Source organism: Boleophthalmus pectinirostris, unplaced genomic scaffold, assembly GCF_026225935.1.
Source record: "Boleophthalmus pectinirostris isolate CB_2022bp ecotype Guang Dong unplaced genomic scaffold, ASM2622593v1 HiC_scaffold_7, whole genome shotgun sequence".
Classification (NCBI taxonomy): Eukaryota; Metazoa; Chordata; class Actinopteri; order Gobiiformes; family Gobiidae; genus Boleophthalmus; species Boleophthalmus pectinirostris.
This window is the reverse complement of record NW_026571473.1, coordinates 37,887,749-37,913,839: the sequence shown is the minus strand read 5'-3', so window position 1 is coordinate 37,913,839 and position 26,091 is coordinate 37,887,749. Positions and strand designations below refer to the sequence as shown.

The 26,091-nt window shown below is 46.7% G+C and overlaps 1 protein-coding gene and 1 long non-coding RNA gene across 9 annotated transcripts in view; both read left to right on the top strand.

Moving 5' to 3' along the window:
* The window catches only part of dazap1 (DAZ associated protein 1), an 85,719-nt gene that overhangs the window by 53,682 nt on the left and 5,946 nt on the right, over positions 1 to 26,091 (top strand). The window contains exons 12-13 of one of the 8 annotated variants that reach the window (XM_055164540.1): positions 21,846 to 21,938; positions 23,575 to 23,856. The exons of 1 other annotated variant lie outside the window; for it this stretch is intronic. In XM_055164540.1, coding sequence (XP_055020515.1) covers positions 21,846 to 21,938; positions 23,575 to 23,750 — 269 coding nt within the window. In that variant the 3' untranslated portion in view covers positions 23,751 to 23,856. Of the gene's footprint in view, positions 1 to 21,845; positions 21,939 to 23,290; positions 23,555 to 23,574; positions 23,857 to 26,091 lie in introns of those variants that run through there. 6 more of the 8 variants (XM_055164539.1, XM_055164538.1, XM_055164543.1 and 3 more) reach the window with 6 other exon arrangements.
* On the top strand, positions 24,033 to 24,759 carry LOC129412014 (uncharacterized). Its single transcript, XR_008633537.1, has 2 exons — positions 24,033 to 24,085; positions 24,149 to 24,759. It is a non-coding gene; the product is annotated as an uncharacterized LOC129412014 (long non-coding RNA).

The following is a 26,091-nucleotide window of genomic DNA, read 5'->3' as shown; positions in this document are numbered from 1 at the left end:
CTGAGACAGTAACTGTAACTGAATACAGTTACTCATAATTTGTACTCTGATTACATAACTCCGGTACATGTAATCTGTTACTCCCCAACACTGTCTATACACATAAAATAAGAGAAACACTCACCCCGGCGAAGACCAAACGATAATCATCATTTAGTCGTTTTGCACCGAGGTTGAGGATTCATCCACTGACAAAAAAAGTTCTATGCCTCCAAACTTTTGTACTTTGCCTTCATCTGTTGTCTGGTGTAGAACGACGTCCGAAGAGCTAAATAGTTCGTGATCTCCTCTGCCTCGATTGTCGGCAAATCTTTTACTTCGGTTGAAAATTCTCTCATTTTCAATAAGATCAGGGTCCCAATATATTTGTCGACTAACTGCTCGTACTTTTGCCTCGCTCCTGGCTCTAAATCCTGACAATAAGAACTCTTCTCCGTATCTGTGTTCTCCAGAGCCGTGTTTGTTTGTCGTGTTTGTCTTCACTTCCTGCCCTCCGCCTGAAATTCGCGCAGCATCGTGATCACGTGACTGAAACCCTCCGATTTCTGGTCAAATGGTCTTGGGTCCTCTGCCGTTAGAGTGGATAAATAACCGGGATCAATGCCCTTTACGTGTTTTCTCGCTCCGTCCGTCATGTTGAATTAGTGTTTCTTGCCGCCGACCAAAATAATTCCCAGCATGCAACGCGCGCTTTTGTCAACAATGAAACTCGCCTATAAATGTTTACAAAATTTAGTTAAAAGTTTCCCGCGTAACTTTTCCAGTCAAGGATCCGCCACCTGCTTTTTTGTTTTCATGAGAATGTTTTTTGCTTTGTCTACAATGTTCCAAAACCTTAATCCGTCTCAAGGAGGACAGCTCCAGGCTACATTACCAGTAAGATCTGTGGAGAGGCGGCCCTATTCACGTCGGGCCTCGTTCATGAATCTTTTCTTGAAAAAAAGAATATGTTTGAGAAAATATATAAGTGATAATATTCTAAAACAGTAGATTCTTTTTTCTCACGAGTGCTCCTGACTGTTCGTAGGATTTTCATTTTCAGTTAAGAAAAAGTTTGGTGAATGTTTGTGAGAATTACAAATTTGTTCATAAGAATGTTTCAAGAATGAGGCCCGTTGTATTTTTGAGCAACAGAATGGAAGAGAATAATCCGTGTTTCGTTCGTTCATTTGTTTTTCAATATAAAACTAAAAATAAGAAAATGAAAAAAACAACAATTTTCTTCGTTATTTGTCTCCAAAACCAAAATAAAAAAACAGATAGTGATTTGTTTTTTTCAGTTTTCGTTTTTTGTGTTTAAATGAAAAATGGAAAAAAATGGATGACTGTTTCTCATTTTTGTGACTTAAACTGCGATTCCGGACTAAACCAGGACTGAACCAGGACTAAACCAGGTCCAGGACCAGACCAGACCAGGACTGAGAACCAGGACTTAGACTGGGATCAGACCAGGACTGTGTATGGGACCAGGACCAAGACTGAGACCGGGACTGAGACCGGGACTGAGACCGGGACTGAGACCGGGACTGAGACCGGGACTGAGACCGGGACTGAGATTGGGACCAGACTGTTACTGAGACTGGGACCAGACTGGGACCAGACTGGGATAGAGAACCAGGACTTAGACTGGGACCAGACCAGGACTGAGACTGGGACTGAGACAGGAACCAGATCGGGACCAGACTAGGACTGAGACCGGGACATAGATCAGAACCAGACCAGGACCAGACCATGACTGAGACTGGGACCAGACCAGAATTGAGACCGTGACTGAGACCGTGACTGAGACCGTGACTGAGACCGTGACTGAGACCGTGACTGAGACGTGACTGAGACCGTGACTGAGACCGTGACTGAGACCGTGACTGAGACCGGCACTGAGACCGGCACTGAGACCAGGTCAAACCAGGACCAGACCAGGACTGAGACTGGGACCAACCCAGGACTGAAAACGGTTTAGTCCTGGTTCAGTCCTGGTTTAGTCCTGGTTCAGTCCGGCATCACAGTTTAAGTCACGTAAACGCCCGTTATCTGTTATTTTTTTCCATTTTTCATTTAAACACAAAACTGAAAACTGAAAAATCGAATCATTATCTGTTTTTTTCATTTTGGTTTTGGACAGAAATAACGAAGAAAATAGTTATTTTTTCATTTTCTTATTTTTGGTTTTACTTTGAAAAACAAATGAACGAACGACACACGGATTTAGAACCTGTAATAAATAAAAAAACACTAAATCTATGTTTTTAACGTCAACTATGGAACATTCTAGACAAATCAAACTCAACGAAATTAAATAAATAAATTATAATTTCAGTTTCTCTGGCGAAAAGCGTCAGATTTAAGCAGAAAACAGTGAAATAAAAACCTCCAGATTACAGTTTAAGACCGTAAAACGAGGAGAGAGGCGACGCTTTTTCAACAGAAAGCGAATTAGACCCAGAGCCGGTGGAGCCGCACTTCCGTCCGGTCAGGTTTTGGGGGCGAAGACCGTGGTGTTTTTCGTGAGCGTGTTTTGTTTGTTTTTTTTCTCTGTGCGTGCGGACGGAGCGAGCGTGACCCCGCCGCTGGCTCAGGCTCGGTGGACTTTGGGGTTTCTGTTTTTTTTGTTTTGTTTAGTTTTGGGTTTTTTTGGGCCGGCCGCTCACCCTGCCGTACGTCTCTGGGTTGAATTAGATCATCCTGTGCCGTGTTTTTGAATCTGTTTTGTGGTATTTGCTTTTCCTGGACTAACTCCGGTCTCTGCCAGCACGAGCGCTCTCCCTCAAACCTCAACTCTGCCTGTTTATCCGTTAAAGCTCCGACCAGCCGTTTCTCCGTTCACTCCAAATAAAAACAGGGTTCCCACTCAGCCCGAGCAGCGGTTGAACTTTAAAAAAAAACAAAAAAACATTTCACTGACCGAAAATGTGGTGTGTGTTTTCAGTCCGTGTGTCGTTCGTTCGTTTTTCAAAATAAAAGCAGAAATAAGGAATAAACAAAACTACGATTTTCTTCATTGTTTGTCTCCGAAATCAAAATGAAAAAAAACGAAAAATGATTCGTTGTTTTCAGTTTTTGTGAATTAAATTGCGATTTTGGACTTTTACTCCGCATACGGACTGAACTAGGACTAAATCAGGTCTAAATCAGGTCTAAACCAGGACTGAACCAGAGCTAAACCAGTCTCAGTCCTGGGCTCAGTCCTGGTCTCAGTCCTGATCTTGTCCTGGTCTGGTCCCAGTCTCAGTCCTGATCACCCGACACTCCTGGTTTAGTCCTGGTTTAGTCCTGGTTTAGTCCTGGTTCAGTCCTAGTTTAGTCCTGGTTCAGTCCTGGTTCAGTCCTGGTTTAGTCCAGTTTTAGTCCTTGTTTAGTCCTGGTTCAGTCTTGGTTTAGTCCTGGTTCAGTCTTAGTTCAGTCCTGGTTCAGTCTTGGTTCTCTCTTGGTTCAGTCCTGGTTTAGTCCAGTTTTAGTCCTGGTTTTAGTCCTGGTTTTAGTCCTGGTTTTAGTCCTGTTTTAGTCCTGGTTTTAGTCCTGTTTTAGTCCTGGATTTAGTCCTGTTTTAGTCCTGTTTTAGTCTTGGTTCAGTCCTGGTTTAGTCCTGGTTTAATCCTGGTTTAGTCCTGGTTTAGTCCTGGTTTAGTCCTGGTTTAGTCCTGGTTCAGTCTTGGTTCAGTCTTGGTTCAGTCCTGGTTTAGTCCAGTTTTAGTCCTGGTTTTAGTCCTGTTTTAGTCCTGGTTTTAGTCCTGTTTTAGTCCTGGTTTTAGTCCTTTTAGTCCTGGTTTTAGTCCTGGTTTTAGTCCTGTTTTAGTCCTGGTTTTAGTCCTGGTTTTAGTCCTGTTTTTAGTCCTTTTTAGTCCTGGTTTTAGTCCTGGTTTTAGTCCTCTTTTAGTCCTGGTTTTAGTCCTGGTTTTAGTCCTGTTTTAGTCCTGTTTTAGTCCTGTTTTAGTCCTGGATTTAGTCCTGTTTTAGTCCTGTTTTAGTCCTGTTTTAGTCTTGGTTCAGTCCTGGTTTAGTCCTGGTTCCGTCCTAGTTTAGTTTTGGTTCAGTCCTGGTTTAGTCCTAGTTTAGTCCTAGTTTAGTCCTGGTTCAGTCCTAGTTTAGTCCTAGTTTAGACCTAGTTTAGTCCTGGTTTAGTCCTGGTTTAGTCTCGGTTCAAAATCAAAAACAGAAAAAACAAATCATTATCTATTTTTTCCCTTTAATTTTAGAGACAAATAACAAAGAAAATAATAGTTTCTTCATTTTCTTATTTTTGGTTTCACTTTTAAAAAACGAACAAACGACACACGGATTCTTTTCATTTTTTACATATTTATTTTTCTTCATTTATTTATTTATTTTTAATCCTCATCGTGTTTGGAGTGAGAGCAGAGCTGAGGGACAGACAGGGACAGACAGGAGCAGACAGGTGCAGCTTTGCCTCTTGGGTCCTGTCATTTATAACTTTTAAGATCTATAAATATGTGCATGAAAAGAGTCTTTAGAAAACCAAAATCGGAATCTTTATTACTCCCAGGTTTTCAATTTGTTCGAACGCAAATGGTGGAAAAAATACAGAATAATTGTGATGAACTTAAACTGTCTTTACTTTGTTTAATTCTTACTCGAGTAAAAAAAAAAAGATGAGTCATAAATAAATCTAATCCAGCACAAGTTGTTTTGATCAAATTTTAGGTGACCTGGTTCAGTCCTGGTTTAGTCCTGTTCAGTCCTGGTTCAGTCCTTGTTTTAGTCCTGGTTTAGTCCTGGTTCAGTCCTGGTTTATTCCTAGTTTAGTCCTGGTTCAGTCCTGGTTTAGTCCCGAGTCCTGGTTTATTCCTAGTTTAGTCCTGGTTCAGTCCTGGTTTAGTCCTAGTTTAGTCCTGATTTAGTCCTAATTTTAGTCCTGGTTCAGTCCTGGATCAGGCTTGTTTTAGTCCTGGTTCAGTCCTAGTTTAGTAGTTTAGTCCTGGTTCAGTCCTGGTTTAGTCCTAGTTTAGTCCTGGTTTAGTTCTGCTTTAGTCCTGGTTCAGTCCTGGTTTAGTTCTGGTTCAGTCCTGGATCAGGCTTGTTTTTAGTTCTGGTTCAGTCCTGGTTTAGTCCTGGTTTAGTCCTGGTTCAGTCCTGGTTTGTCCTGGTTTAGAGCTGGTTTAGTTCTGGTTTAGTCCTGGTTCAGTCCTAGTTTAGTCCTAGTTTAGTCCTGGTTCAGTCCTGGTTTAGTCCTGGTTTAGTCCTAGTTTTAGTCCTGGTTCTGTCCTGGTTTAGAGCTGGTTTAGTTCTGGTTTAGTCCTGGTTTAGTCCTAGTTTAGTTCTAGTTTAGTCCTGGTTTAGTCCTGGTTTAGTCCTGGCTCAGTCCTAGTTGAGTCCTGGTTTAGTCCCGGTTCAATCCTGGTTTAGTCCTGGTTCACTCCTGGTTTAGTCCCGGTTCAATCCTGGTTTAGTCCTGGTTCAGTCCTGGTTCAGTTCTGGTTTAGTCCTGGTTTCAGTCCTGGTTTAGTCCTGGTTTAGTCTCTGGCTTCAGTCCTGGTTTCAATTCTGGTTCAGTCCTGCAAAACTTTTAGGTGATACAGACAAACTTTGTACATTTTAAAGAAAACTGAGCTCTTGAACACTCACTATTTTAACACTTACATTATTAAGTTATTCTGTATTTTGTGTTTATATAAATATCTGTGTAAATATCTGTACGAGGTTTGGCTGAGGGTTTAATTCAGTTTCAGGCTGGTTCCACCTAGTGCCTTCGCTCAGTTTCATTTCTCTCCAGTGATTAGGTCATGAATCAGAAAACACCAGACGGTTTTCAAGAATCCCGGAAGTGTGAGTTCGGGCACCAGCCAATCAGCGAAGAGACAGACATTCTGTGTTGTCAATGTTTCCTGAGATCGAGGATTTAAAGCCACCACCAAATAGCAGTGATTGGTTAAATAAAAAAAGTACCTGCCTAATGTTGAGGGAACGAATCCTAATGCTGTGAGGTCAGACGGTTTCCACAAAGTGAAACCGGCTGCTGAATCAGGCTAATTCAATGCACCTTCCTCTTGAATATCGTCATGATGATTAGTGCTGCGCGGTAATACAGTATTACAGTATCTTGTGGTATCAAAAAGTAAAAATCTGCATAAGGACAGATTATAATTTATTGATCCCTACATTTGTTTGCTCAGCACAATTGAATGTGTGGTTGTATTCTCAGTTTAATCTGTCACGATTTAAAATTAATAGTGTCTATAATGTTTCTTTTAACGGCGTGAGGAGACGACGTTCGATTAGTTTTTTTCCGTTGTCACGTGACGATCATTAGAGACGAAGACCACAAGTCCGACCACAAGAGAGTTGGTCCCAAAAAAGATACTAGTGCTTCCGCAATTTGCAGCATTTTGGCTTCAGAAACGAAACTTAAAACCACATGTCCCACCGCAGTGCATGTTGGTCCACAGTGATCAACACACGTGACCAACGTGACCCGACCCACAGTCCTGAACAGGTCAGTTTTTAGAGACCTGCACCTGCCCGGACCCGTTAACACTCCACCTGTTACCCCCGTGCTCGTGATAACCCAGGACTAACCCAGGATAACCCAGGACTAACCCAGGACTAACCCGTGATAACCCAGGACTAACCCAGGACTAACCCAGGACTAACCCAGGACTAACCCAGGACTAACCCAGGACTAACCCAGGACTAACCCAGGACTAACCCAGGACTAACCCAGGACCCAGGACTAACCCAGGACTAGGACCCCAGGACTAACGGACCTAACTGTAACCCAGGACAACCTGCTAACCCAGTGTGCTAACGGGTTATTTCTCTCTTCTAAGTCCGCGAGTAAATGACCTGGTGCAGTACTCTGACCCGACCTGGTGCAGTACTCTGACCCGACCTGGTGCAGTACTCTGACCCGAGCTGGACAGATGCAGCGGCACTTGTTCCAAAGCCAAATGTTACTTAAAGGTTGTATAGAGGATTTTTTTAAGGGAAGAGAAATACAGTGACAGTCCTTGTGCGCGTTCAGAATGACTGTTGAAGTTTCCTGTCTAGAAGTAATTCAGCGACCGACGCGTCAGTTTTTAGACCCTTCGCTCTGCTTCGGTCGCGCCATCGCTGGACGAGATCTCCAAGAATCACCTCAGTTTGGCTTTGCTCCTTTTCCTCTTCTCTTCTTCTTTCAGCGACCTCAAAAACGGACTTTCTTTTGGGGCGAACCGGTCGTGGATTCTCGTCCGCCGTCGCGACAAACTTTGTGCGAAATGCGAGGAAGCGACAGTTCGAAAAAGCCTCTAAGAACCGCTGCGTAAACCATGTAATCCCCTGCGCTCCGACGAGTCAGTTTATACTAGGGAGTTTGATTGACAACCTGAACAGCCAATAGAAAATGAGGCAGCCTCGTTTTCTATTGGCTGATGTTTATCTGGCCTCAACACGTCCACAGTTGATAGATTTTCGTTCTTTTTTTTTTTTGGTCATCATAATTACAAAGCTGCTGCGTCTCTGTAATGGTATTTTAATCTTTCAGTGACAGTTTGAAACAAAAAAAAATCCTCCATACAACCTTTAAGGGCCGTTCACACCAAAGCGTCAAAAAACGCCTTGACGTCTCTATTTGGACGCCTTTGCATTTGAGTTTAGACGCCCCCGACGCGCATCTCTGACGCCGTGGACGAACGGGACAAAAATACTTGACGCGCGTCCGTTGCCCTGGAAACAAGAGCCTGGTCCCACTCTTTTCCAGAAACAGACCAGACTGAGAGACTTTAGTGTTTTTATGACATAAAACATCAGTGGAGGAGATCGACTCGACGACTGGGGCGTATTTATATTTATACTCCACTAATAACACTGGATCAGTCCCGGTCTAGTCCTTGTTTAGTCCTGGTCTGGTTCTGGTGTAGTCCTCAGGATCTGGTCGGTGATTGTGGTGTATATATTTATTCTCCGTTCATGTTTGTGTTTCTCGTTCTGGTTCTCGGGTTTTTCTTCCTGATAATAACGTCGCTGCGTCTCTGGATACTCGTCCCTGATTGGTTGCCGCGGCGCGTCTGACGCGAAAAGTTCAGCATTTTCAACTTCTTGACGCTGAAGCCTTGGACGCGCGTCTTGACCGCTGACGCCAAAACGCTCAAAACGCGCCGCGCTGACGCTGAAGACGCGCCGCAAAAACGCAGGACTTTACATTGAAACTGGACGCTTTGACGCTCTGGTGTGAACGAACCTTTACACTGTTAAATGATTAAGAATACACAGATTTCGCTCACTTCCTGCGTTGTCGGTTGTCGTAAATAAAACCTCTTCTCTGAGCACGCGACATGTTCTGACGTCTGCGTACAGTCCACAAATCAATTAACTCGTTTCAATTTCAATACGATCCGTTTCAAACTCAACGAAACGAAAGCGTGAGTCGTCCCCGGTTCTTTTCGGAGCAGAGTCGGCGGTGGTGGATGTGACTCGTCGTGGAGGAGGAGTGGAGGAGGAGTGGAGGAGGAGTGGTGGAGGAGTGGAGGAGGAGTGCAGGAGGAGTGCAGAGGAGTGGAGGAGGAGTGGGGAGGAGTGGAGGAGGAGTGCAGGAGGAGGAGGAGGAGGAGCGGAGTGGAGGGAGGAGGAGAGGGGAGGAGGAGGAGGAGTGCAGGAGGAGTGGGAGGAGGAGGGAGTGGAGGAGTGGAGGAGGAGTGCAGGAGGAGTGGCAGGAGGAGTGCAGGAGGAGAGTGGAGGAGGAGTGCAGGAGTGGAGGAGGAGGAGTGGAGAGGAGTGGAGGAGGAGTGAGGAGGAGTGAGTGCAGGAGTGGAGGAGTGCAGGAGGAGTGCAGGAGGAGTGCAGGAGGAGTGGAGGAGAGTGGGAGGAGGAGTGGAGGAGGAGTGGAGGAGGAGGAGTGGAGGAGGAGTGCAGGAGGAGTGGAGGAGGAGGAGAGGAGGAGGAGTGGAGGAGGAGTGCAGGAGGAGTGCAGGAGGAGTGCAGGAGGAGAGTGCAGGAGGAGTGAGGAGGAGGAGTGGCAGGAGGAGGAGGAGTGGAGGAGGAGTGCAGGGAGGAGTGCAGGAGGAGGAGTGGAGGAGTGGAGGAGGAGTGGAGGAGTGAGGAGGAGTGCAGGAGTGGAGGAGGAGTGAGGAGGAGTGAGGAGTGGAGGAGGAGTGCAGGAGGAGTGGAGGAGGAGTGGAGGAGTGGAGGAGGAGTCAGGAGGAGTGGAGGAGGAGTGCAGGAGGAGGAGGAGTGGAGGAGGAGTGCAGAGGAGTGGAGGAGGAGGAGGAGTGGGGAGGAGTGGGAGGAGTGGAGGAGGAGTGGAGGAGGAGTGGAGGAGGAGTGGAGAGTGGAGGAGGAGTGCAGGAGGAGGAGGAGTGGAGGAGTGGAGGAGGAGTGGAGGAGTGGAGGAGGAGTGCAGGAGGAGTGGAGGAGGTGGAGGAGGAGTGGAGGAGTGCAGGAGGAGTGCAGGAGGAGTGCAGGAGGAGTGCAGGAGTGGAGGAGGATGGAGGAGGAGTGCAGGAGGAGGAGGAGGAGTGGAGGAGGAGTGGAGGAGGAGTGGAGGAGGAGTGGGAGGAGGAGGATGCAGGAGGAGTGGGAGGAGGAGTGGAGGAAGAGTGCAGGAGGAGTGAGAGGAGGAGTGCAGGAGGAGTGCAGGAGGAGGAGGAGTGCAGGAGGAGTGGAGGAGTGGAGGAGGAGTGGAGGAGGAGTGGAGGAGGAGTGGAGGAGTGGAGGAGTGAGTGGAGGAGTGGAGGAGGAGTGGTGGAGGAGGAGTGAGGAGTGTGAGGAGGAGTGGAGGAGGAGTGCAGGAGGAGTGCAGGAGGAGTGGAGGAGTGAGGAGGAGTGGAGGAGGAGGAGTGCAGGAGGAGTGAGTGGAGGAGAGGAGTGGAGGAGGAGAGGAGGAGTGAGCAGGAGGAGTGGAGGAGGAGTGGAGGAGGAGTGGAGGAGGTGGAGGAGGAGTGCAGGAGGAGTGGAGGAGGAGTGCAGGAGGAGTGCAGGAGGAGTGGAGGAGTGGAGGAGGAGGAGGAGGAGTGGAGGAGGAGTGGAGGAGGAGTGGAGGAGGAGTGGAGGAGGAGTGGAGGAGGAGTGGAGGAGTGGAGGAGGAGTGGAGGAGTGGAGGAGGAGTGGAGGAGGGAGGAGGAGTGGAGGAGGAGTGCAGGAGGAGTGCAGGAGGAGTGGAGGAGGAGTGCAGGAGGAGTGGAGGAGGAGTGGAGGAGGAGGGTGGAGGAGGAGTGGAGGAGTGGGAGGAGGAGTGGAGGAGTGGAGGAGGAGGAGGAGTGGAGGAGGAGTGAGGAGGAGGATGCAGGAGGAGTGGAGGAGGAGTGGTGGAGGAGTGGAGGAGGAGTGCAGGAGGAGTGGAGGAGGAGTGGAGGAGTGCAGGAGGAGTGGAGGAGGAGTGCAGGAGGAGTGGAGGAGGAGTGCAGGAGGAGTGGAGGAGGAGTGGAGGAGGAGTGGAGGGAGGAGTGGGAGGAGGAGTGGAGGAGGAGTGGAGGAAGGAGTGCAGGAGGAGTGGGAGGAGGAGTGCAGGAGTGCAGGAGGAGGAGTGGAGGAGAGTGCAGGAGGAGGAGTGGAGGGAGGAGTGGGGAGGAGGAGTGGAGGAGGAGGAGGGAGGAGAGTGGAGGAGGAGTGGAGGGAGGAGTGGTGAGGAGGTGGAGGAGGAGGAGGGGAGGGAGGAGTGGAGGAGGAGTGCAGGAGGAGTGGAGGAGGAGTGCAGGAGGAGTGGAGGAGGAGTGGAGGAGGAGGAGTGGGGGAGTGGAGGAGGAGTGGGAGGAGTGGAGGAGTGCAGGAGGATGGAGGAGGAGTGGAGGAGGAGTGGAGGAGAGTGGAGGAGTGGAGGAGTGGAGGAGGAGGAGTGGAGGAGGAGGAGTGAGGAGTGCAGGAGGTGCAGGAGGAGTGCAGGAGGAGTGGAGGAGGAGTGGTGGAGGAGTGCAGGAGAGTGAGGAGAGGCAGGAGGAGTGGAGGAGGAGTGGGAGGAGGAGGAGGAGGAGGAGTGCAGGAGGAGGAGTGGAGGAGGGAGGAGTGGCAGGAGGAGTGGAGGAGTGGTGGAGGAGTGGAGGAGTGAGGGAGGAGGAGGAGGAGTGCAGAGGAGGAGGAGGAGTGAGAGGAGGAGGAGTGGAGGAGGAGTGGAGGAGGGTGGAGGAGGAGGAGGGGAGTGAGGCAGGAGGAGGCAGAGGAGAGTGGTGGAGGAGGAGTGGTGGAGGAGTGAGAGTGGAGAGAGTGGAGGAGAGGGGAGGAGTGAGGAGAGCAGGAGAGTGGAGAGTGGAGGAGGAGTGGAGGAGGAGTGGAGGAGGCCGCTGTGGCGTCGCGTCTGTGATGAGGCGCTCAGATGTTTGTGCGGCGCAGAGTGGATTTGACAGAGACGTGCTGTGTACTCAGGCAGGATTAAAGAGTCTGAGACCAGGCTGTGCGCACACATGGAGCACGGAGCACAGAGCCCAACGCCGCCGCCGCCGCCGCCCCGCCGCCGCCGCCGGATCCACAAAGGCCCCGCTCACTCCTCTTCTACCTCCTCTTCTACCTCCTTTTACCTCCTTCTTCTACCTCCTCCTCGTTTTCCTTTCTTCTACTCTTTTACTCCTTTTACTCCTTCCTTCTACTCCTCTTTACCTCCTCTTTTACCTCCTCTCTTCTACCTCCTTTTTTACTTCCTCTTCTACCTCTTCTTCTACCTCCTCTTTACCTCTTTTACCTCCTTTTCTTCTAACCTCCTCTTTTACCTCCTGTCTTTTTACCTCTTCTTCTCTACCCTCTTCTTTCCCTCCTTTTCCTCCTCTTTTACCCTCCTTCTTCTCCCTCCCATCTTTTACCTCCTTCTTCTACCCTCTTCTCCTCTCTACCTCCTCTTTTACCCTCCTTTCTACCTCCTCTTTTACTCCTCTTCTACCTCCTCTTTTCCTCCTCTTCTCCTCCTCTTCTACCTCCTCTTTACCTCCTCTTTACCCTCTTTACCTCTTTTCTTCCTCCTCTTTTACCTCCTTCTTCTACCTCCTCTTCTACCTCTCTTCTACCTCCTTTTCCTCCTTTTACCTCCTTCTACCTCCTCTTTTACCTCCTTTCTCTTTTACCTCCCTCTTCTACTCCTTTACCTCCTCTTCTCTTCCTCCTCTCCTCTTTTACCTCCTTCTTTTACTCTTTCTACCTCCTTCTTCTACCTCCCTCCTTCTTCCTCCTCTCCTCTTCTTTTCTCTCTACCTTTTACCACCTCCTTTTCCTCCTCTTTTACCTCCTCTTTTACCCTTCTTCTTCTACCTCCTCTTTACCCCTCTTTACCTCCTTTTATCCTCTTCTACCTCCTTCCTCTTACCTCTCTTTACCTCCTTTTTACCTCCTTTTACCTCCTTCTTCTACCTCCTCTTTTCCTCTTTTACCTCCTCCTTTTACCTCCTCTTTTACCTCCTCTTTACCTCCTCTTCTACCTCCTTCTTCTACCTCCTCTTTTACCTCCTCTTTTACCTCCTTCTTCTACCTCCTTTCTCCTTCCTTCCTCTTCCTACCTCCTCTTCTACTCTCTTTACCTCCTTTACCTCTTCTACTCTCTTTTACTCTTTTACCTCCTCTTCTACCTCCTCTTTTACCTCCTTCTTCTACCTCCTCTTTACCTCCTTTTCTACCTCCTTTTTTACTCCTCTTCTACCTCCTCTTTTACCTCCTTTTCTACCTCCTCTTCTACCTCCTCTTTTACCTCCCTCTTTTACCTCCTTTTCTCCTCCTCTTTTACCTCCTCTTTTACCCTCCTCTTTTTACCTCCTCTTTTCCTCCTTCTCTCTACCTCCTCTTCTCCTCTCTTTTACCTCCTCTTTTACTCCTCTTTCTACCTCCTTCTTCTACCTCCTCTTTTACCTCCTCTTTTACCTCCTTCTTCTACCTCCTTCTTCTACCTCCTTTTCTACCTCCTTTTACCTCCTTTTTACCTCCTTTTACCTCCTCCTCTTTACCTCCTTCTTTACCTCCTCTTTTACCGTCTCTCTTCGCCTCCTCTCACCTCGTCTCTTCACCTTTCAGATCTTTCTCTCGTTCCTCTCTCTGCTCCTCTTTTTTTCTTCCTCTCAGCCCAGTTTCCTCCTCTCCTCCTCGCTCACACTCCTCGTCTTTTTGCGCCTCTTTCTTGCTCCTCTGTCTCCTCCTCTCTCGTCTTTTTCGTCTCTCACCCCTCTCCTGCTCCTCTCTTTCTTCCTCTCGTCTCCTCTCAACCCCTCTCAGTTCTTCTCTTGTCCTCTTTCAGTCCCACTCTTCTTCTTTTCGCTCCTCTTTTTCCTCCTCTCTCTTCTCCTCTTTCTTCTTCTTTCAGTTCTTCTCTCTCTCTCTCTCATTCCCCTCTCTTTTCTCCTTTCTCTCCTTCCTCTCTGCTCGTCTTTCTCATCTCTCATCCCCCTCTTTTTCCTCCTCTCTTTCTTGCTCTCTTCTCCTCTCTCACTCTCAGCTCCTCTCTTTTGGTTTTCATCCCTCTCTCCTCATCTCTCAGTGTCTCTCTCTCCTCCTTCAGTCCCACTCTTCTTCTTTTCTCTCGTTCTCTCTTCTCTTCTGCTCCTGTCTCTCCTTTTTCCTCCTCTCTCCACTTCTCTCTTCCTCTTTCAGTTCTTCTCTCATCCCTTCTCTTTTCTGCTTTCTCTCCTCCTCTCTCAGCCCCTCTCTCTTCTCCTCTTTCCATCACACTCTTTTTCTTTTCTCTCATTCCTCCTCTCTCTTCCTCTTTCAGTTCTTCTCTCTCATTCCCTCTATTTTCTCCTTTCCCCCTCTCGTCTTTCTTCTCGTCTCTCAGCCCTGTCTTCCCTCCTCCTTTTCTTCCTCTCGTTTCCTCTTTTAGCCTCAGCTCCTCTCTTTTCGCTTTTCATCCCTCTCTCCTCATCTCTTCTCCTCTTCTCCTCTTCTCTCCTCTTCCTCTCTTCTCTCTCCTCCTCTTCCCTTCCTCTCCTCTCTTCCTCCTCTCTCTCTCTCCTCTCTTCTCCTCTCTTTCCTCCTCTCTCTCCTCTTCTCCTCCTCTTCTCTTCCTCTCTTCCTCTCTCTCTCCTCTCTCCTCTCTCTCCTCCTCCTCCTCTTCTCTCTTTCTCCTCCTCCTCCTCTCTCCTCTCTCCTCCTCTCCTCTCTCCTCTCTCTTCTCCTCCTCTTCTCCTCCTCCTCTTCCTCTCTTCTCCTCTTCCTCTTCTCTCCTCCTCCTCCTCTTCCTCTCTTCTCCTCCTCCTCTCCTCTCTCTCTCTCTCTCTCCTCTCTTCTCGCTCCTTCCTCTTCCTCTCTTCCTCCTCCTCCTCCTCTTCTCTCTCCTCCTCTTCTCTCTCCTCTCTCTCTCTCTCCTCCTCTTCCTCTCTCTCTCTCTTCTCTCTCTCTCCTCTCCTCTCTCTCTCTCTCCTCTCTCTTCTCCTCTCTCTCTCTTCTCTTCCCTCCTCTCTCTTCTCCTCTCTTCTCCTCCTCTCTCTTCCTCTCTTCCTCCTCCTCTTCCTCCTTCTCCTCCTCTCTCCTCTCCTCCTCTCCTCTCCTCTCTCTCCTCTCCTCTCTCTCCTCTTCCTCCTCCTCTCTCTCTCTCTTCTCCTCTCTCCTCTCTTTCCTCTCTTCTCCTCTCTCTCTTCTCCTCTTCTTCTCCTCCTCTCCTCTCTCTCCTCCTCTCTCTCTCTCTCCTCTCTCTTCGCTCTCTTCTCCTCCTCTTCTCCTCTTCCTCTCTCTCCTCTCCTCTCTTCCTCCTCTTCTCCTCTCTTCTCTCTCCTCTCTCTCCTCCTCTTCTCTCTCCTCTTCTCCTCGCTCTTCTCCTCTCTCTCCTCCTCTCTCTCCTCTCCTCCTCCTCCTCTTCCTCTCTTCTCCTCCTCCTCTTCCTCTCTTCTCCTCCTCTCTCCTCCTCCTCTCCTCCTCTCTTCTCCTCTCCTCTTCCTCTCTCTCCTCCTCTCTCTCTCCCTCCTCCTCTCCTCTTCCTCTCCTCTCTTCTCCTCTCTCTCTTCTTCCTCTCTTCTCCTCCTCCTCTTCCTCTCTCTCCTCCTCCTCCCTCTCTTCCTCCTCTCCTCTTCTCTCTTCTCTTCTTCCTCTCTTCTCTCTCTCCTCCTTCCTCTCTCTCCTCTCTTCCTCTCTCTCTTCCTCCTCCTCCTCTTCCTCTCTTCTCCTCCTCCTCTTCTTCCTCTCTTCTTCTCCCTCCGTCGCTCGTGTTTTATTCACGTCGTGGGCGTCGCAGCTGCAGCTCCACACGTGCACATCTTGTTCACCGTTTCCTGCCTCTTCTTCCTTTTCATCATTCAGCTCGTTCCTGCCGTCATCAGCTCCAAAAGAGACGAGCCCAGGAAATGCACTTCTTCTTTTTTTTTTTCTTTTTTTTTATTTAAACCGCTCGCCGACTCCAAAAGCTCCAGAAAGAACGGAAAGACTCTCGAACGACGCGGGGTTTAATGTAGAGCTGTCAATCATTTCTTCAGTATTTGTCTCTAAAATTAAAATGAAAAAAAAAAAAAAAACAGATCATGATTTGGTTTTTTTAGTTTTTTGATTTTGGGTTTAAATGAAAAATGGGGAAAAAAACGGACTGAGCCAGGACTAAAACAGGTCCGGGACCAGGACCAGAACTGAGACCGGGACTGAGACTGGGACCAGAACGTGATTGAGGCCCGGACCAGACCGAGATCAGACCAGGATTGAGACCTGGACTGAGACCAGGATTGAGACCTGGACTGAGGCTGGGAGCAGACCGTGATTGAGACCAGGACCAGACCGGGACCAGACTGAGACCAGGACTGAGACTGGGAACAGGACCGGGACTGAGACCAGGACTGAGAACCAGGACCTGAGACCGGGACTGAGACTGGACCAGACCAGACCAGAACTGAGACCGGACTGAGACTGAGACCAGGACTGAGACAGGATTGAGACCGGGACCGAGACGGACCAGACCAGAACTGAGACCAGGACTGAGGCTAGGACCAGACCGTGATTGAGACCAGGAGTGCGACTGGGACCAGAACTGAGACCAGGAGTGCGACCGGGACAGAGACCGGGACTGAGACCAGGATGAGACCAGGACTGAGGCTAGGACCAGACCAGAACTGAGACCAGGAGTGCGACTGGGAACAGGACCAGAACTGAGACCAGGAGTGAGACCGGGACTAAGACCAGAACTGAGGCCCAGGACTGAGGCTGGGACCAGACCGTGATTGAGAGCAGGACTGAGACCGAGAACAGGACCGGGACTGAGAACGGGACAAGACCGGGACTGGGACCAGGTCTGAGAACAGAACTGAGTACGGGACTGAGACTGGGACCAGACCGGGACCGAGACTGGGACCAGACTGGGACCGAGGGACTGAGACCAGGACTCCGACAGTCGTACACAGAGTTTACTGTAGACGGGGGTTTTGGTTCTGTCAATCACTCAGGAGGTTTTTCTCTGGTGCAGATGAAGCCGACGACGTCACTCCACATTTTTAAAATAAACGGGAACATTACACAAGCTCCAGTGTCAAAGGCAAATAATGACAGACTTTGGATTATCGTGCAGCGACTTGAAGTGTTCTTTATATTATTTCTTTATCATTTGTTTTTCAATATAAAACCAAAAATAAGAAAAAAATAATTTGGTCCAAACCAAAATGAAAAAACAGAAAATGATTTACTTTTTTTTAGTTTTCGGTTTTGTGTTTAAATGAAAAATGGAAAAAAAAAACAGATAACGGACTGAACCAGGACTGAACCAGGGCCGGGACCAGACCAGAACCAGAAAGGGACTGAACCAGGTCTTAGACCAGGACCAGACCGTGACTGGGACTGGGACTGAGACTGGGACTGAGACTGAGACCGGGACCAGACCAGAACTGAGATCGGGACTGAGTCCAGGACTGAGACCGTGATTGAGACCTTGATTGAGACCGGGACTGAGACCGGGACTGAAACCAGGACTGAAACCATGATTGAGACCGGGACTGAGACTGGACCAGACCAGAACTGAGGCCAGGACTGAGGCTGGGACCAGACCGTGATTGAGACCGAGACTGAGACCGGGACAAGACTAAAACAGACCAGTCCTGTTTTAGTCTTGTTTTAGTTCGGCATCGTACTTTAAGTCACGTAAACGGTTGAGTTTTAGTTTTTTCCATTTTTCATTTAAACAAAAAATCGAAAACTGAAAAAAACAAATCATTATCTGTTTTTTTAATTTTGGTTTTGGAGACAAATAATGAAGAAAATATTTTTTTCATTTTCTTATATTTGTTTTTGTAATCTGATCATTTCTATTAGTGTCTAGACTCGAGTTATTAAATAATATTGGTCTGTAGATTGTTGTGATGTCAGACACAGAACAGCTCAACAAATCTGCAGTTAAACCGTTACACAAACAGAAAACTCCACCACGTCCAGCTCAAGTTTAAAGTGTAGATTAGAGTCTTTTAGGCTGCGTTCAGACTGCAGCCTGAAGTGACCCAAATCCGATTTTTTGGCTTCTATGTTCCTGTATCTGATCTTTTAATGTCAGTCTGAACCACACAGATCCGAATTTTTCAAACATGACCCAGGACACTTGGATATGTGCTCCTGAAACTGATACATATCTGATCTTTTGACATGTGACTTCAGTCTGAACGGACAAAGTTCATTCATCCACCTACACGTCATCAACAAGACACAAACGTCACTATTCTGCGCTGAAGCAGGCGGAAACCGGAACTGTAAAATCTCCAGGTGCTCAATGCTCGCGACCGTATTTGGACAACTTCCGTAAACACAGAGCACGATCGCTGCGGTTGACGCGTGGGGTTGACGTCGTCGTGTCTCCAGTGTCACATGCGCGACACTTTCGGGCCGTTTACCGTTCACACTGGAGTCACAAACAAGTCGCATTTAAAGGTTGTACAGAGGATTTTCCAAGGAACGAGAAATCCAGCGACTGTTTGTCCTTTTTCAAAATGTTGCGCATGCGTGAAACCACCTCCCCTCCCCTACAGCTCCTACGTAGAAACGCCTCCTTCCGCCTCATCCTTACGCCAGAAACCGGTGAACTGCACATGACTTGTAAACAACTAACTACAGTGTTGGTTAGGCAAGACGGAGAAGTGAGGAGCGGGGGGAGCGGAGATTCCGTGCGAATGAACTAGCTACTACTACAACACGCAGCAGCAAGCGGACTCTTTCTTTGCCTTGAAAATGACGTTTTCAGACATAGGATATCACTTTCGTGTCCTGAAAAACGTTTGTGTAGCTCTTGGAAATAAAGTACGTTTTCATAATAAGCAGAAGTTTCCTGTCCAGGAGTAATTTGTGGACCAGTGCGTCAGTCTTTAGACCCTGCGTCTGCTTCAGTCGCGCCATCGCTGGAATGAATCTACAAGAATCACCTTAGTTTGGCTTCGCTGCTTTTCCCCTTGTCCTCTTCTTTCAGCGACCTCAAAAAACGGACTTTCTTTTGCGGCGAAACTGCTCCTGGATTCTTGTCGCCATCGCAACAAACTTTGTGCGAACTGCGAGGAAGATATAGGTCAAAAAAAGCCACTAAGAACTGTTGCGTTGGTGGAGTAAACAGCGTCTGTGCGTCTTGCGTCTGTGGACTGCGTGACAGACGTACGTAAACCACGTACCGGCGGCGCAGGCAAGTCAGTTACACTAGAAACGTAGGGAGTTTGATTGACAGCCTGTCAGCTCACAGATAACGAGGCAGTGTCGTTATCTATTGGCAAATGTTTAGCCCCACCACGTCCAGAGTTGATGAATTTTTATTCTCTTTATTTTGGTCATCATAATTACAAGGCTACTGCATCTATAATCTATCACTGACAATTTGAAACAAAAAAAAACAAAAAAAAATCCTCCATACAACCTTTAATTGGAAATGTGAACGACCTCGCAAAAACATCGGATTTCACCAAAAAATCGTAATTGAGCGTTAAGCCCTGCAGTCTGAACGTAGCCTTAGAGTTTTTTTGTGACGTCCCGTGAAAAGGCTCTGCTGGTGCGTCCTCACGAGTCTCCGTTAGGGGGCGCTGTTCTGTCTCATTCGGTCACTTTGCTTGTGTGTGCTGGTCATCGTGTCATCGTGTCATCGTGTCATCGTGTCATCGTGTCATCGTGTGTTCCATTCTTTTGCCGACATTTGTTTAAAGACGCACGGTAGATTGAGTCTCCAGTGTCACGCACGAGTCCCTCTGTCCTCCCCGGCCGCTCTGTCTCTCCTCACACTGCATCATGTCGACTTCCTGATGTCGGACAAGTGTAGAGCCTAGAGCAACAAGCTTAAAGAGGAGATATTATGCAAATTTTACTTTTTTTTTAGTTTCTATCCTGTGTGTAGAATCGCTTCAGTCCAGGTAGAATCCAAGGAAAAGGAGAAATTCAATTTATCAACTGGACAAACGTTTATTTATGGAATCAATTTGAGTGAAGGAACGCTTTTAAAACATCGAGCAAAAAATTATAAATCAAAATACCAAAAAAAAAAAAAAAAAACTAACAAAAAAATTAAATAAATAAGAAATATAGAAAGAAAAATATAAGACTGCAATTAAATTATTCGTGTAATCGCCTCTTGTATTTTTGTTCTGCGTCTTTCCCAGTTTTGTTTGATGTGTTTTTTTTGTTTTTTTTTCTTTGGTTCTGATTCCAGTCTCCTCGTTTATGCTCCCAAATCCGTGTGTCATTCGTTCATTCGTTTTTCAATATAAAACCAAAAATAAAAAAGATTTGTGTCCTGGTCGATTGTTTTTTCAGTTTTCGGTCGTTTCGGTCTGAGTCCCGCTCTGGTCCCGGTCTGGTCCCGGTCTCACCGCATACGGACGAATCGTTATCCGTTTTCTCATTTTGGTTTTGGAGACAAATAACGAAGAAAACTGTTGTTTTTTCGTTTCTTATTTTTGGTTTTATATTGAAAAACGAATGAACGAACGATACACAGATTCTCCCAGACTTTTTGGTTGTAGTTTTTGCACAAATGTGGCAGGTGGGTGGGATTTCTCATTGGTTAATTTCTGTTGGATGGACAATGAAGCTCGGAGCTCCTGAAGCTGTTGTGGATGTTTCCTGTTGAAGTTTTGGTGCTCAGAGCTTTTCTAATATTCAGTGTTTTCTGGTGGACGTTTCTTCTGGAACAACGTGATTCTCCAGTGTAAATCCTGGACAAACCTGTTGTCTGTGCTGCAGTCACCAAAACTTCATCAAGAAACGTCCACGACAGCTTCTGTAGCTCCAAACTCAGCTGTTCCGTCAAACATGAATCAGCCAGTGGGAATGAACCGATGGAAATCCCGCCCACCTGTCACATTTGTGTCAAAACTGCAACCAAAAAGTCGAGGAGCACAGATGAGAAAACTGGAATCAAAGGACCAAAGGAACAGCATCAAACAAAACTGAGAAAGACGTGGAACAAAAACAAAAACTACCGGTTAATTCAGACGTGTCAAAGTCATTTTGGTCCGGGGGCCGTATCCAACCGACTTTGATCCCAAAGGGGCCGGATCAGAAAACTCATGGTCTCTCCAAGACCTTTAATCTGGCCCTCGTCTGATTTTCTACTAAAATATTTTATTTATATTTTCTATTATAATATTTGTAATTTTCTGCGCCGCTCAGCACAGCAGCGTCTCCAGCGTCTCTGTACGTGGCCCCTCCCACCAGAGCAGCACAAATGAAGACTTGTCTCTTTCCAAACGCTCTTAAAGGACGATCGTTTTGACTGTTGACCGTGACACCCTCATCAGAAAAATGTCCAACATGAGAAAAGTGGAGCCGAGTGCAGGATTTTACAACAAAAATTGACTTATTCCTGTTTACATACAAGTTCCTGTTAAAACTTTGTGTTGAAATTGTATTTTTCTTAAAGTTTCAGGTTGTTCATAATATTATAATATTTTGTAAAAGAAAGAGTTCATCAATTAAAAAAGATTTCTATAATAGATTTGTGTTTCTCTGCACAAATATTTGAACTTATTGTTATTTTTGGGGTTTATATGACATGAGTTTTCTGATCCGGACACTTTGGGATCAAAGTCGGTTGGACACGGCCCCCGGACCAAAATGAGTTTGACCCTCCTGCTTTAACCGGTCGTTACGTTAACCGTACATCGCGGCACCTTTGGCCGTTGTGAAAAAGATCTCTTGGTTGTAGACAGTGTTGGGAAGGTGACTTTTAAAATGTAATCCCCTACAGATTACAGATTACATACACCAAAATGTAGTTTGTAACATAATCCATTAAATTACTTAAAGTGAGTAATGTAATCTGAATACTTTGGATTACTTGATTTGCTGTAGAGAAACAAAGACGAGGAAATTGTAACATAAGATGTTTTGTCTGATAAAAGAAAATAAAAAGTCCAGACTTTACTGAACCAAATTAAAAATATTATTGATAGAAAAAGAGGAAACACGTCCATGCGGCATGTTTTAGTCCTGGTTTAGTCTGGTTTAGTCCTGGTTTAGTCCTGGTTTAGATCTGGTTTAGTCCTGGTTTTAGTCCTGGTTTAGTCCTGGTTTAGTTTCCGGCAAAAACAAACAAACAAGGGGAGTACAGCCCAAAATGTGAAAACAGGAAAACACTGCCGTGTAATCCATTTATTTCAACAAAGTAACTGTAATCCAATTACCACTCACTGAAACAGTAACTGTAACTGAATACTGAATACTCATAATTTGTACTCTGATTACATCACTCCGATACATGTAATCTGTTACTCCCCAACTCTGGTCGTAGAAATGGCGGCAAATATAAATAAATTTGACTCAGTGGAAGTTTTGTAGAAGTAGATTTAACCAAAAACTGGAAAACTAAACCAGTAACATCTTTTTTTTTTGTTTTTTTCACACATTATTGACCTAAATTTGTTAAGAATTTACACGATAATCCCGATAGTCTCCGAGCGGGAACCCTGTTTAACCCATAAAGTGTTAAGCCGAGGTTAGTCCTGAGTTAGCCGCGCGCAGTTGTGGTCGGCGACGGTAGTTTGGTCGGGTCCAGTCATCCTTGGTGTGCTCGTCTGTCCCGCTAGGCCTCGGTAACTACCCGCAGGACCCCTCGGCCTACGGACCCACACGCCCCACTCACACTTATGGTCAGGAAGAGCAGGGAGGCTATAGCGCAGGTAGGTGACCACTCTAGACTCTGCTCTCTCACTCTGCGTTAGACTCTTGCTGCATTAGACTCTTGGGTGCTTGGTGTGGTCGTGCATGTGTCCATGTCCTGCATGCGGTTTCCCTCCACCCCCCGACGACGACGACGACATTGTCCCGGTGCAGTGGGCCGTGGCCGCGGCGTGAAAGAGCAAAGAGCGAGGAGCCCTGAAGTGCCCTCTCGAAAAAAAAAAAAAAGGCCCCTGCGCTCGGCTGCACTCGGACATGTCCTCCTCCTCCTCCTCCACGTTTGCGTTGCTTTTTGCTGATTTACAGACTAAAAAAAAAGGATGATCTAATTGTCAGACACTTGTTCATGGTTGAGTTGTCAGCGCATCATCAGGCGTCCATTCACCCGTTGTGTTCTCTTCTTCTTCTTCTTCTTCTTCTTCTTCTTCTCCCCCCCCTCCGTGCTGTCTCCACATTTGAGCTCGAGGGCTGGCCAAATAAAAAAGAAAAAAAAAAAAAAAAAAAAGAAGGAAGGACTTACGATTAAGAAAGACGTCCATTTCACCGTTTCTTCTCTTCTCTTTCTCTCCTTCCCGGTTCTGTTCTGCTGTGAAACTCCATAGCGCATTCTCTCTTTGGCAGCCTTCGCCTTCTCTCCGCTGTTTCCACGGAGTAATATGGGAATGGAAGGGGGTCAGACGGATACGAGCCCGGCGTCTGGGAGTTTAGAAATGACATTAAAACTTCCTGAAGATAAAATTAAACTATGACACCGACAGCGAAAATTTTACCCCAACAAAGACGCTTCTATCCAAAATGTTGGCTCAAGTTCTCATCATTCTGCTTCCAAAAAAGAGATGTAACAGTGTTTGGACAATAAATAGACAGAAATATGATGTTTATTTAATGAGTCAGGGCCTTTAAAGAACAATACAAGCGTTAGATTTGACAAAAACTAGTGTGTGGTGCAAGAGCCGCCGTGTCTCTGCTCATAAAATAAGTCATTTTCTTGTTGCAAAAAAATGATTTATTCCCGTATTTGTCTCCCCTGTGCAGCTTTTATCGTGTCAACAACATCAAACCCTGGTCTGACCCGACCCGACCCATGCCATACCACTCCAGTGAAAACCTCAGTTAGCTCCTCAGTCCATCTTACTGCTCCTTCCTGTGTCTCTCAGGGAAATACTGCCATCTACTGTTCATAGAGAGTGATATTTAATGTCTTTACCTTTCCTCCATAGATTCATTTAAAGTTTGAATAAAAAACATTTATCTTTTAGGAAAAAGTAAGAAAAATCCACCATGAAGAGTAAGAATCAGACCTGTTCTGTGTTTTAGAACAGTGTGCATTAAATGTTGTGTTTTATCTGTTAAGCCTGATCCATCTGTGAGCGTAAACCCTCCCCAGCTGTGACGCTCCACTTCTCCTCCAGAACAACCTGAATGAGGAGACATGACAGACTTTGTATTGACAGACAAAACAACGAGAAAGTTGTGCGGTCGGACCAGGCTGTTCAAACGACACTTCACAACAACACAAAACTCAAAGTTTGATGAAACGTGGTGGATTTTTCCTCGTCTTTACGTCGTGTCCCTGTGCACCTGTGTGTCCCTGATAATCCAGAGCTCCTCTGTTGTCTTGTGTCTCGTCCCGTGCAGGTTATGGCCAGGAGCTGACAGCGTTCACCCACAGTTTCGCAGACCCCACACAGCCCCCCGCCTCCTACGGGACCCCCACAGCACAGGCCCCCGCTCCCGCCCCTCAGCCCGCCCCCAGCGCCTTCGGACGGGGACAGAACCACAACGTACAGGGCTTCCACCCGTACAGGCGCTGACCCCACGCTCCCCCCGCACCACAGGGACAACTGCAGGAGGCGGGACACGTGTTAGACACGACCGACAGGTGTCACACACCTGTCACACACCTGTCACACACCTGTCATACACCTGTCACACACCTGTCATACACGTGTCAGCAGCTGCTGTCGCACAAGTGTGTCCTCACAGGTGTGGTCACACGGTCGCATGGGTGTGGCTGCTGTCGCACGGGTGTGGTCGCACAGGTGTGTCCGCACAGGTGTGGTCACACGGTCGCATGGTGTGTGCGTCGCACGGTGTGGTCGCACGGGTGTGTCCGCACAGGTGTGTCCGCACAGGTGTGTCCGCACAGGTGTGTCACACAGGTGTGTCGGCATGGTCGCACGGGTGTGTCCGCACAGGTGTGTCCGCACAGGTGTGGCGGCTGTCGTACAGGTGTGACCGATGTATATACAGGTGTGACCACACCTGTCACACAGGTGTGGTCACACAGTTTGGGCAGGTGCAGTCATGCAGGTGCGGTGGCGCAGGTGCGGTGGCGCAGGGACCCAGGACTTTCCAGTGGCTCTGAAGAGTCAGCAGAAGAAGCTTTTCCCCCTCCCCTCCTCCGTGTTTTATAGTAGAACTACTTTGCAATAATTTTGATTGTGTGTTCAACACTAGCACAGAGAATCTATGTGAAGAGACTTGATCAAATGTATGTATATTTATGGTGGACAAAAAGTCAAACAGGGTCTCAAGTTTTCTCAGCTTTAAATTCTTGGGAAAATGTTTTTATTTTTCATTTGATGAATTTTGTTTACTTTCTGAGCCTTTAAAGTTTGTTTAAAATGGAGATTATGAATATATATTATACACAAACTGTGCAATTTTTTAAAAAGAGAATTTTGTACTATAAATGTACACTTTGCTTGTTTTTTATTTAAAGATGTAGACTTCCCTCAGGTGGCTGTTCGGGTGCATTTTGCACTTATGCAAAAAGAAAAAAAGGACAAATTATTACAAAATAAATGTTTTAACAAAGTTCCTTGTCTCATGTTTGTCTTTGTGTTTGTTTGTGACGTACACGACTAACACGACCTGATTTATGTTCGATTAACACGACCTGATTTATGTTCATAATGAACAGAATGTTCACAACATTCACAGTTTGAGGCAGAACTCTGCGGTGCAGCTGTGATCATGTTTATGTGTCAGATGTGACATTTACATAATGTTTAGATAAATGCACAGAGCAAACCTGCCACGTTCCAGACAAAGTGAGCATGGTGTTTACCGGCTCCATCAACTCTGGCTTCAATTCATTTTCTATTGGAAAAACTGTTCATATTGACCTGCTCAACATGATCCTGGGTTTTTTATTTCACTCCTTTGTCCATGAATATAAAATAAAATATGGACGTATTAACATAATAACAGACAAATGAAGACACTTCACCCACGTCGCCCAGTAAGAAAGTGAAGTGCCGGATCAGAAAATCAGCATTATAATACTTCTCAGTAAATGCTGTGTTATCCAGGGACACAGACAAATCTCAGTCTTACACTCTTTAGCTCTTTTAATAACTCCTTTTACACAGAAAAGTGCCATTTGTTTACACAGATCAAAGTGAGTGTTTTAAACAGAGTTACTCCAAGTACTTCTGAGGAGGAGAGGAGCACAGTATCACTACACCACAGTATGTAGTACACATGTTGATTAAGTATAACATGTCTCCTTTAATTCACCACATTTCACAATAAATGACTCTTTAAAAAGCCGCAGTTACATTTTCCCTTCAAACACATTTCAGTTTTTAGTTTACAGTGAGAAGTGCAGTACCCGTGTTGTCCAGCAGGGGGCACTGATTTCCTCAACAGTTCACAACATTCATTTTAGAAACGCTACAACTCACAAAGCTTGGTCTAAAAACACTGTATACTGTTCATATTTGGTTTATAATTATCCCTTTATTGTTTTATTTAATTATAATGTATTATTTTTCACCCTGAAGTGCACAATGACCTACAATAAATCTGTTTTTACCAGATCCTCCTTTGACTTTCTGCGGCTCTTCCTCCTCAGATTCAAGAGCGTGAGTGGTTTGGTTTAACACGTGTTGATGCTGAAAGTCACGTGTCTGGACTCAGCTCATCTGCTCTACTCTTAGGTTACATTTATACAGAGTCGGGTTTGTTGAGAAACTATTATTTCCATAGTATTTCCGTTTTCCTAAATAAAATTGTGCACACAGCATCGTTTTCAAAAATGTTTTCGTTTACATCGACCTCCGTAAATCCTCCATCAAGCGCCGTCAGAACTACACCAAGACTCAAACCTTTAGCATTTAAAGGTCGTATGGAGGATTTTTTTTTTAG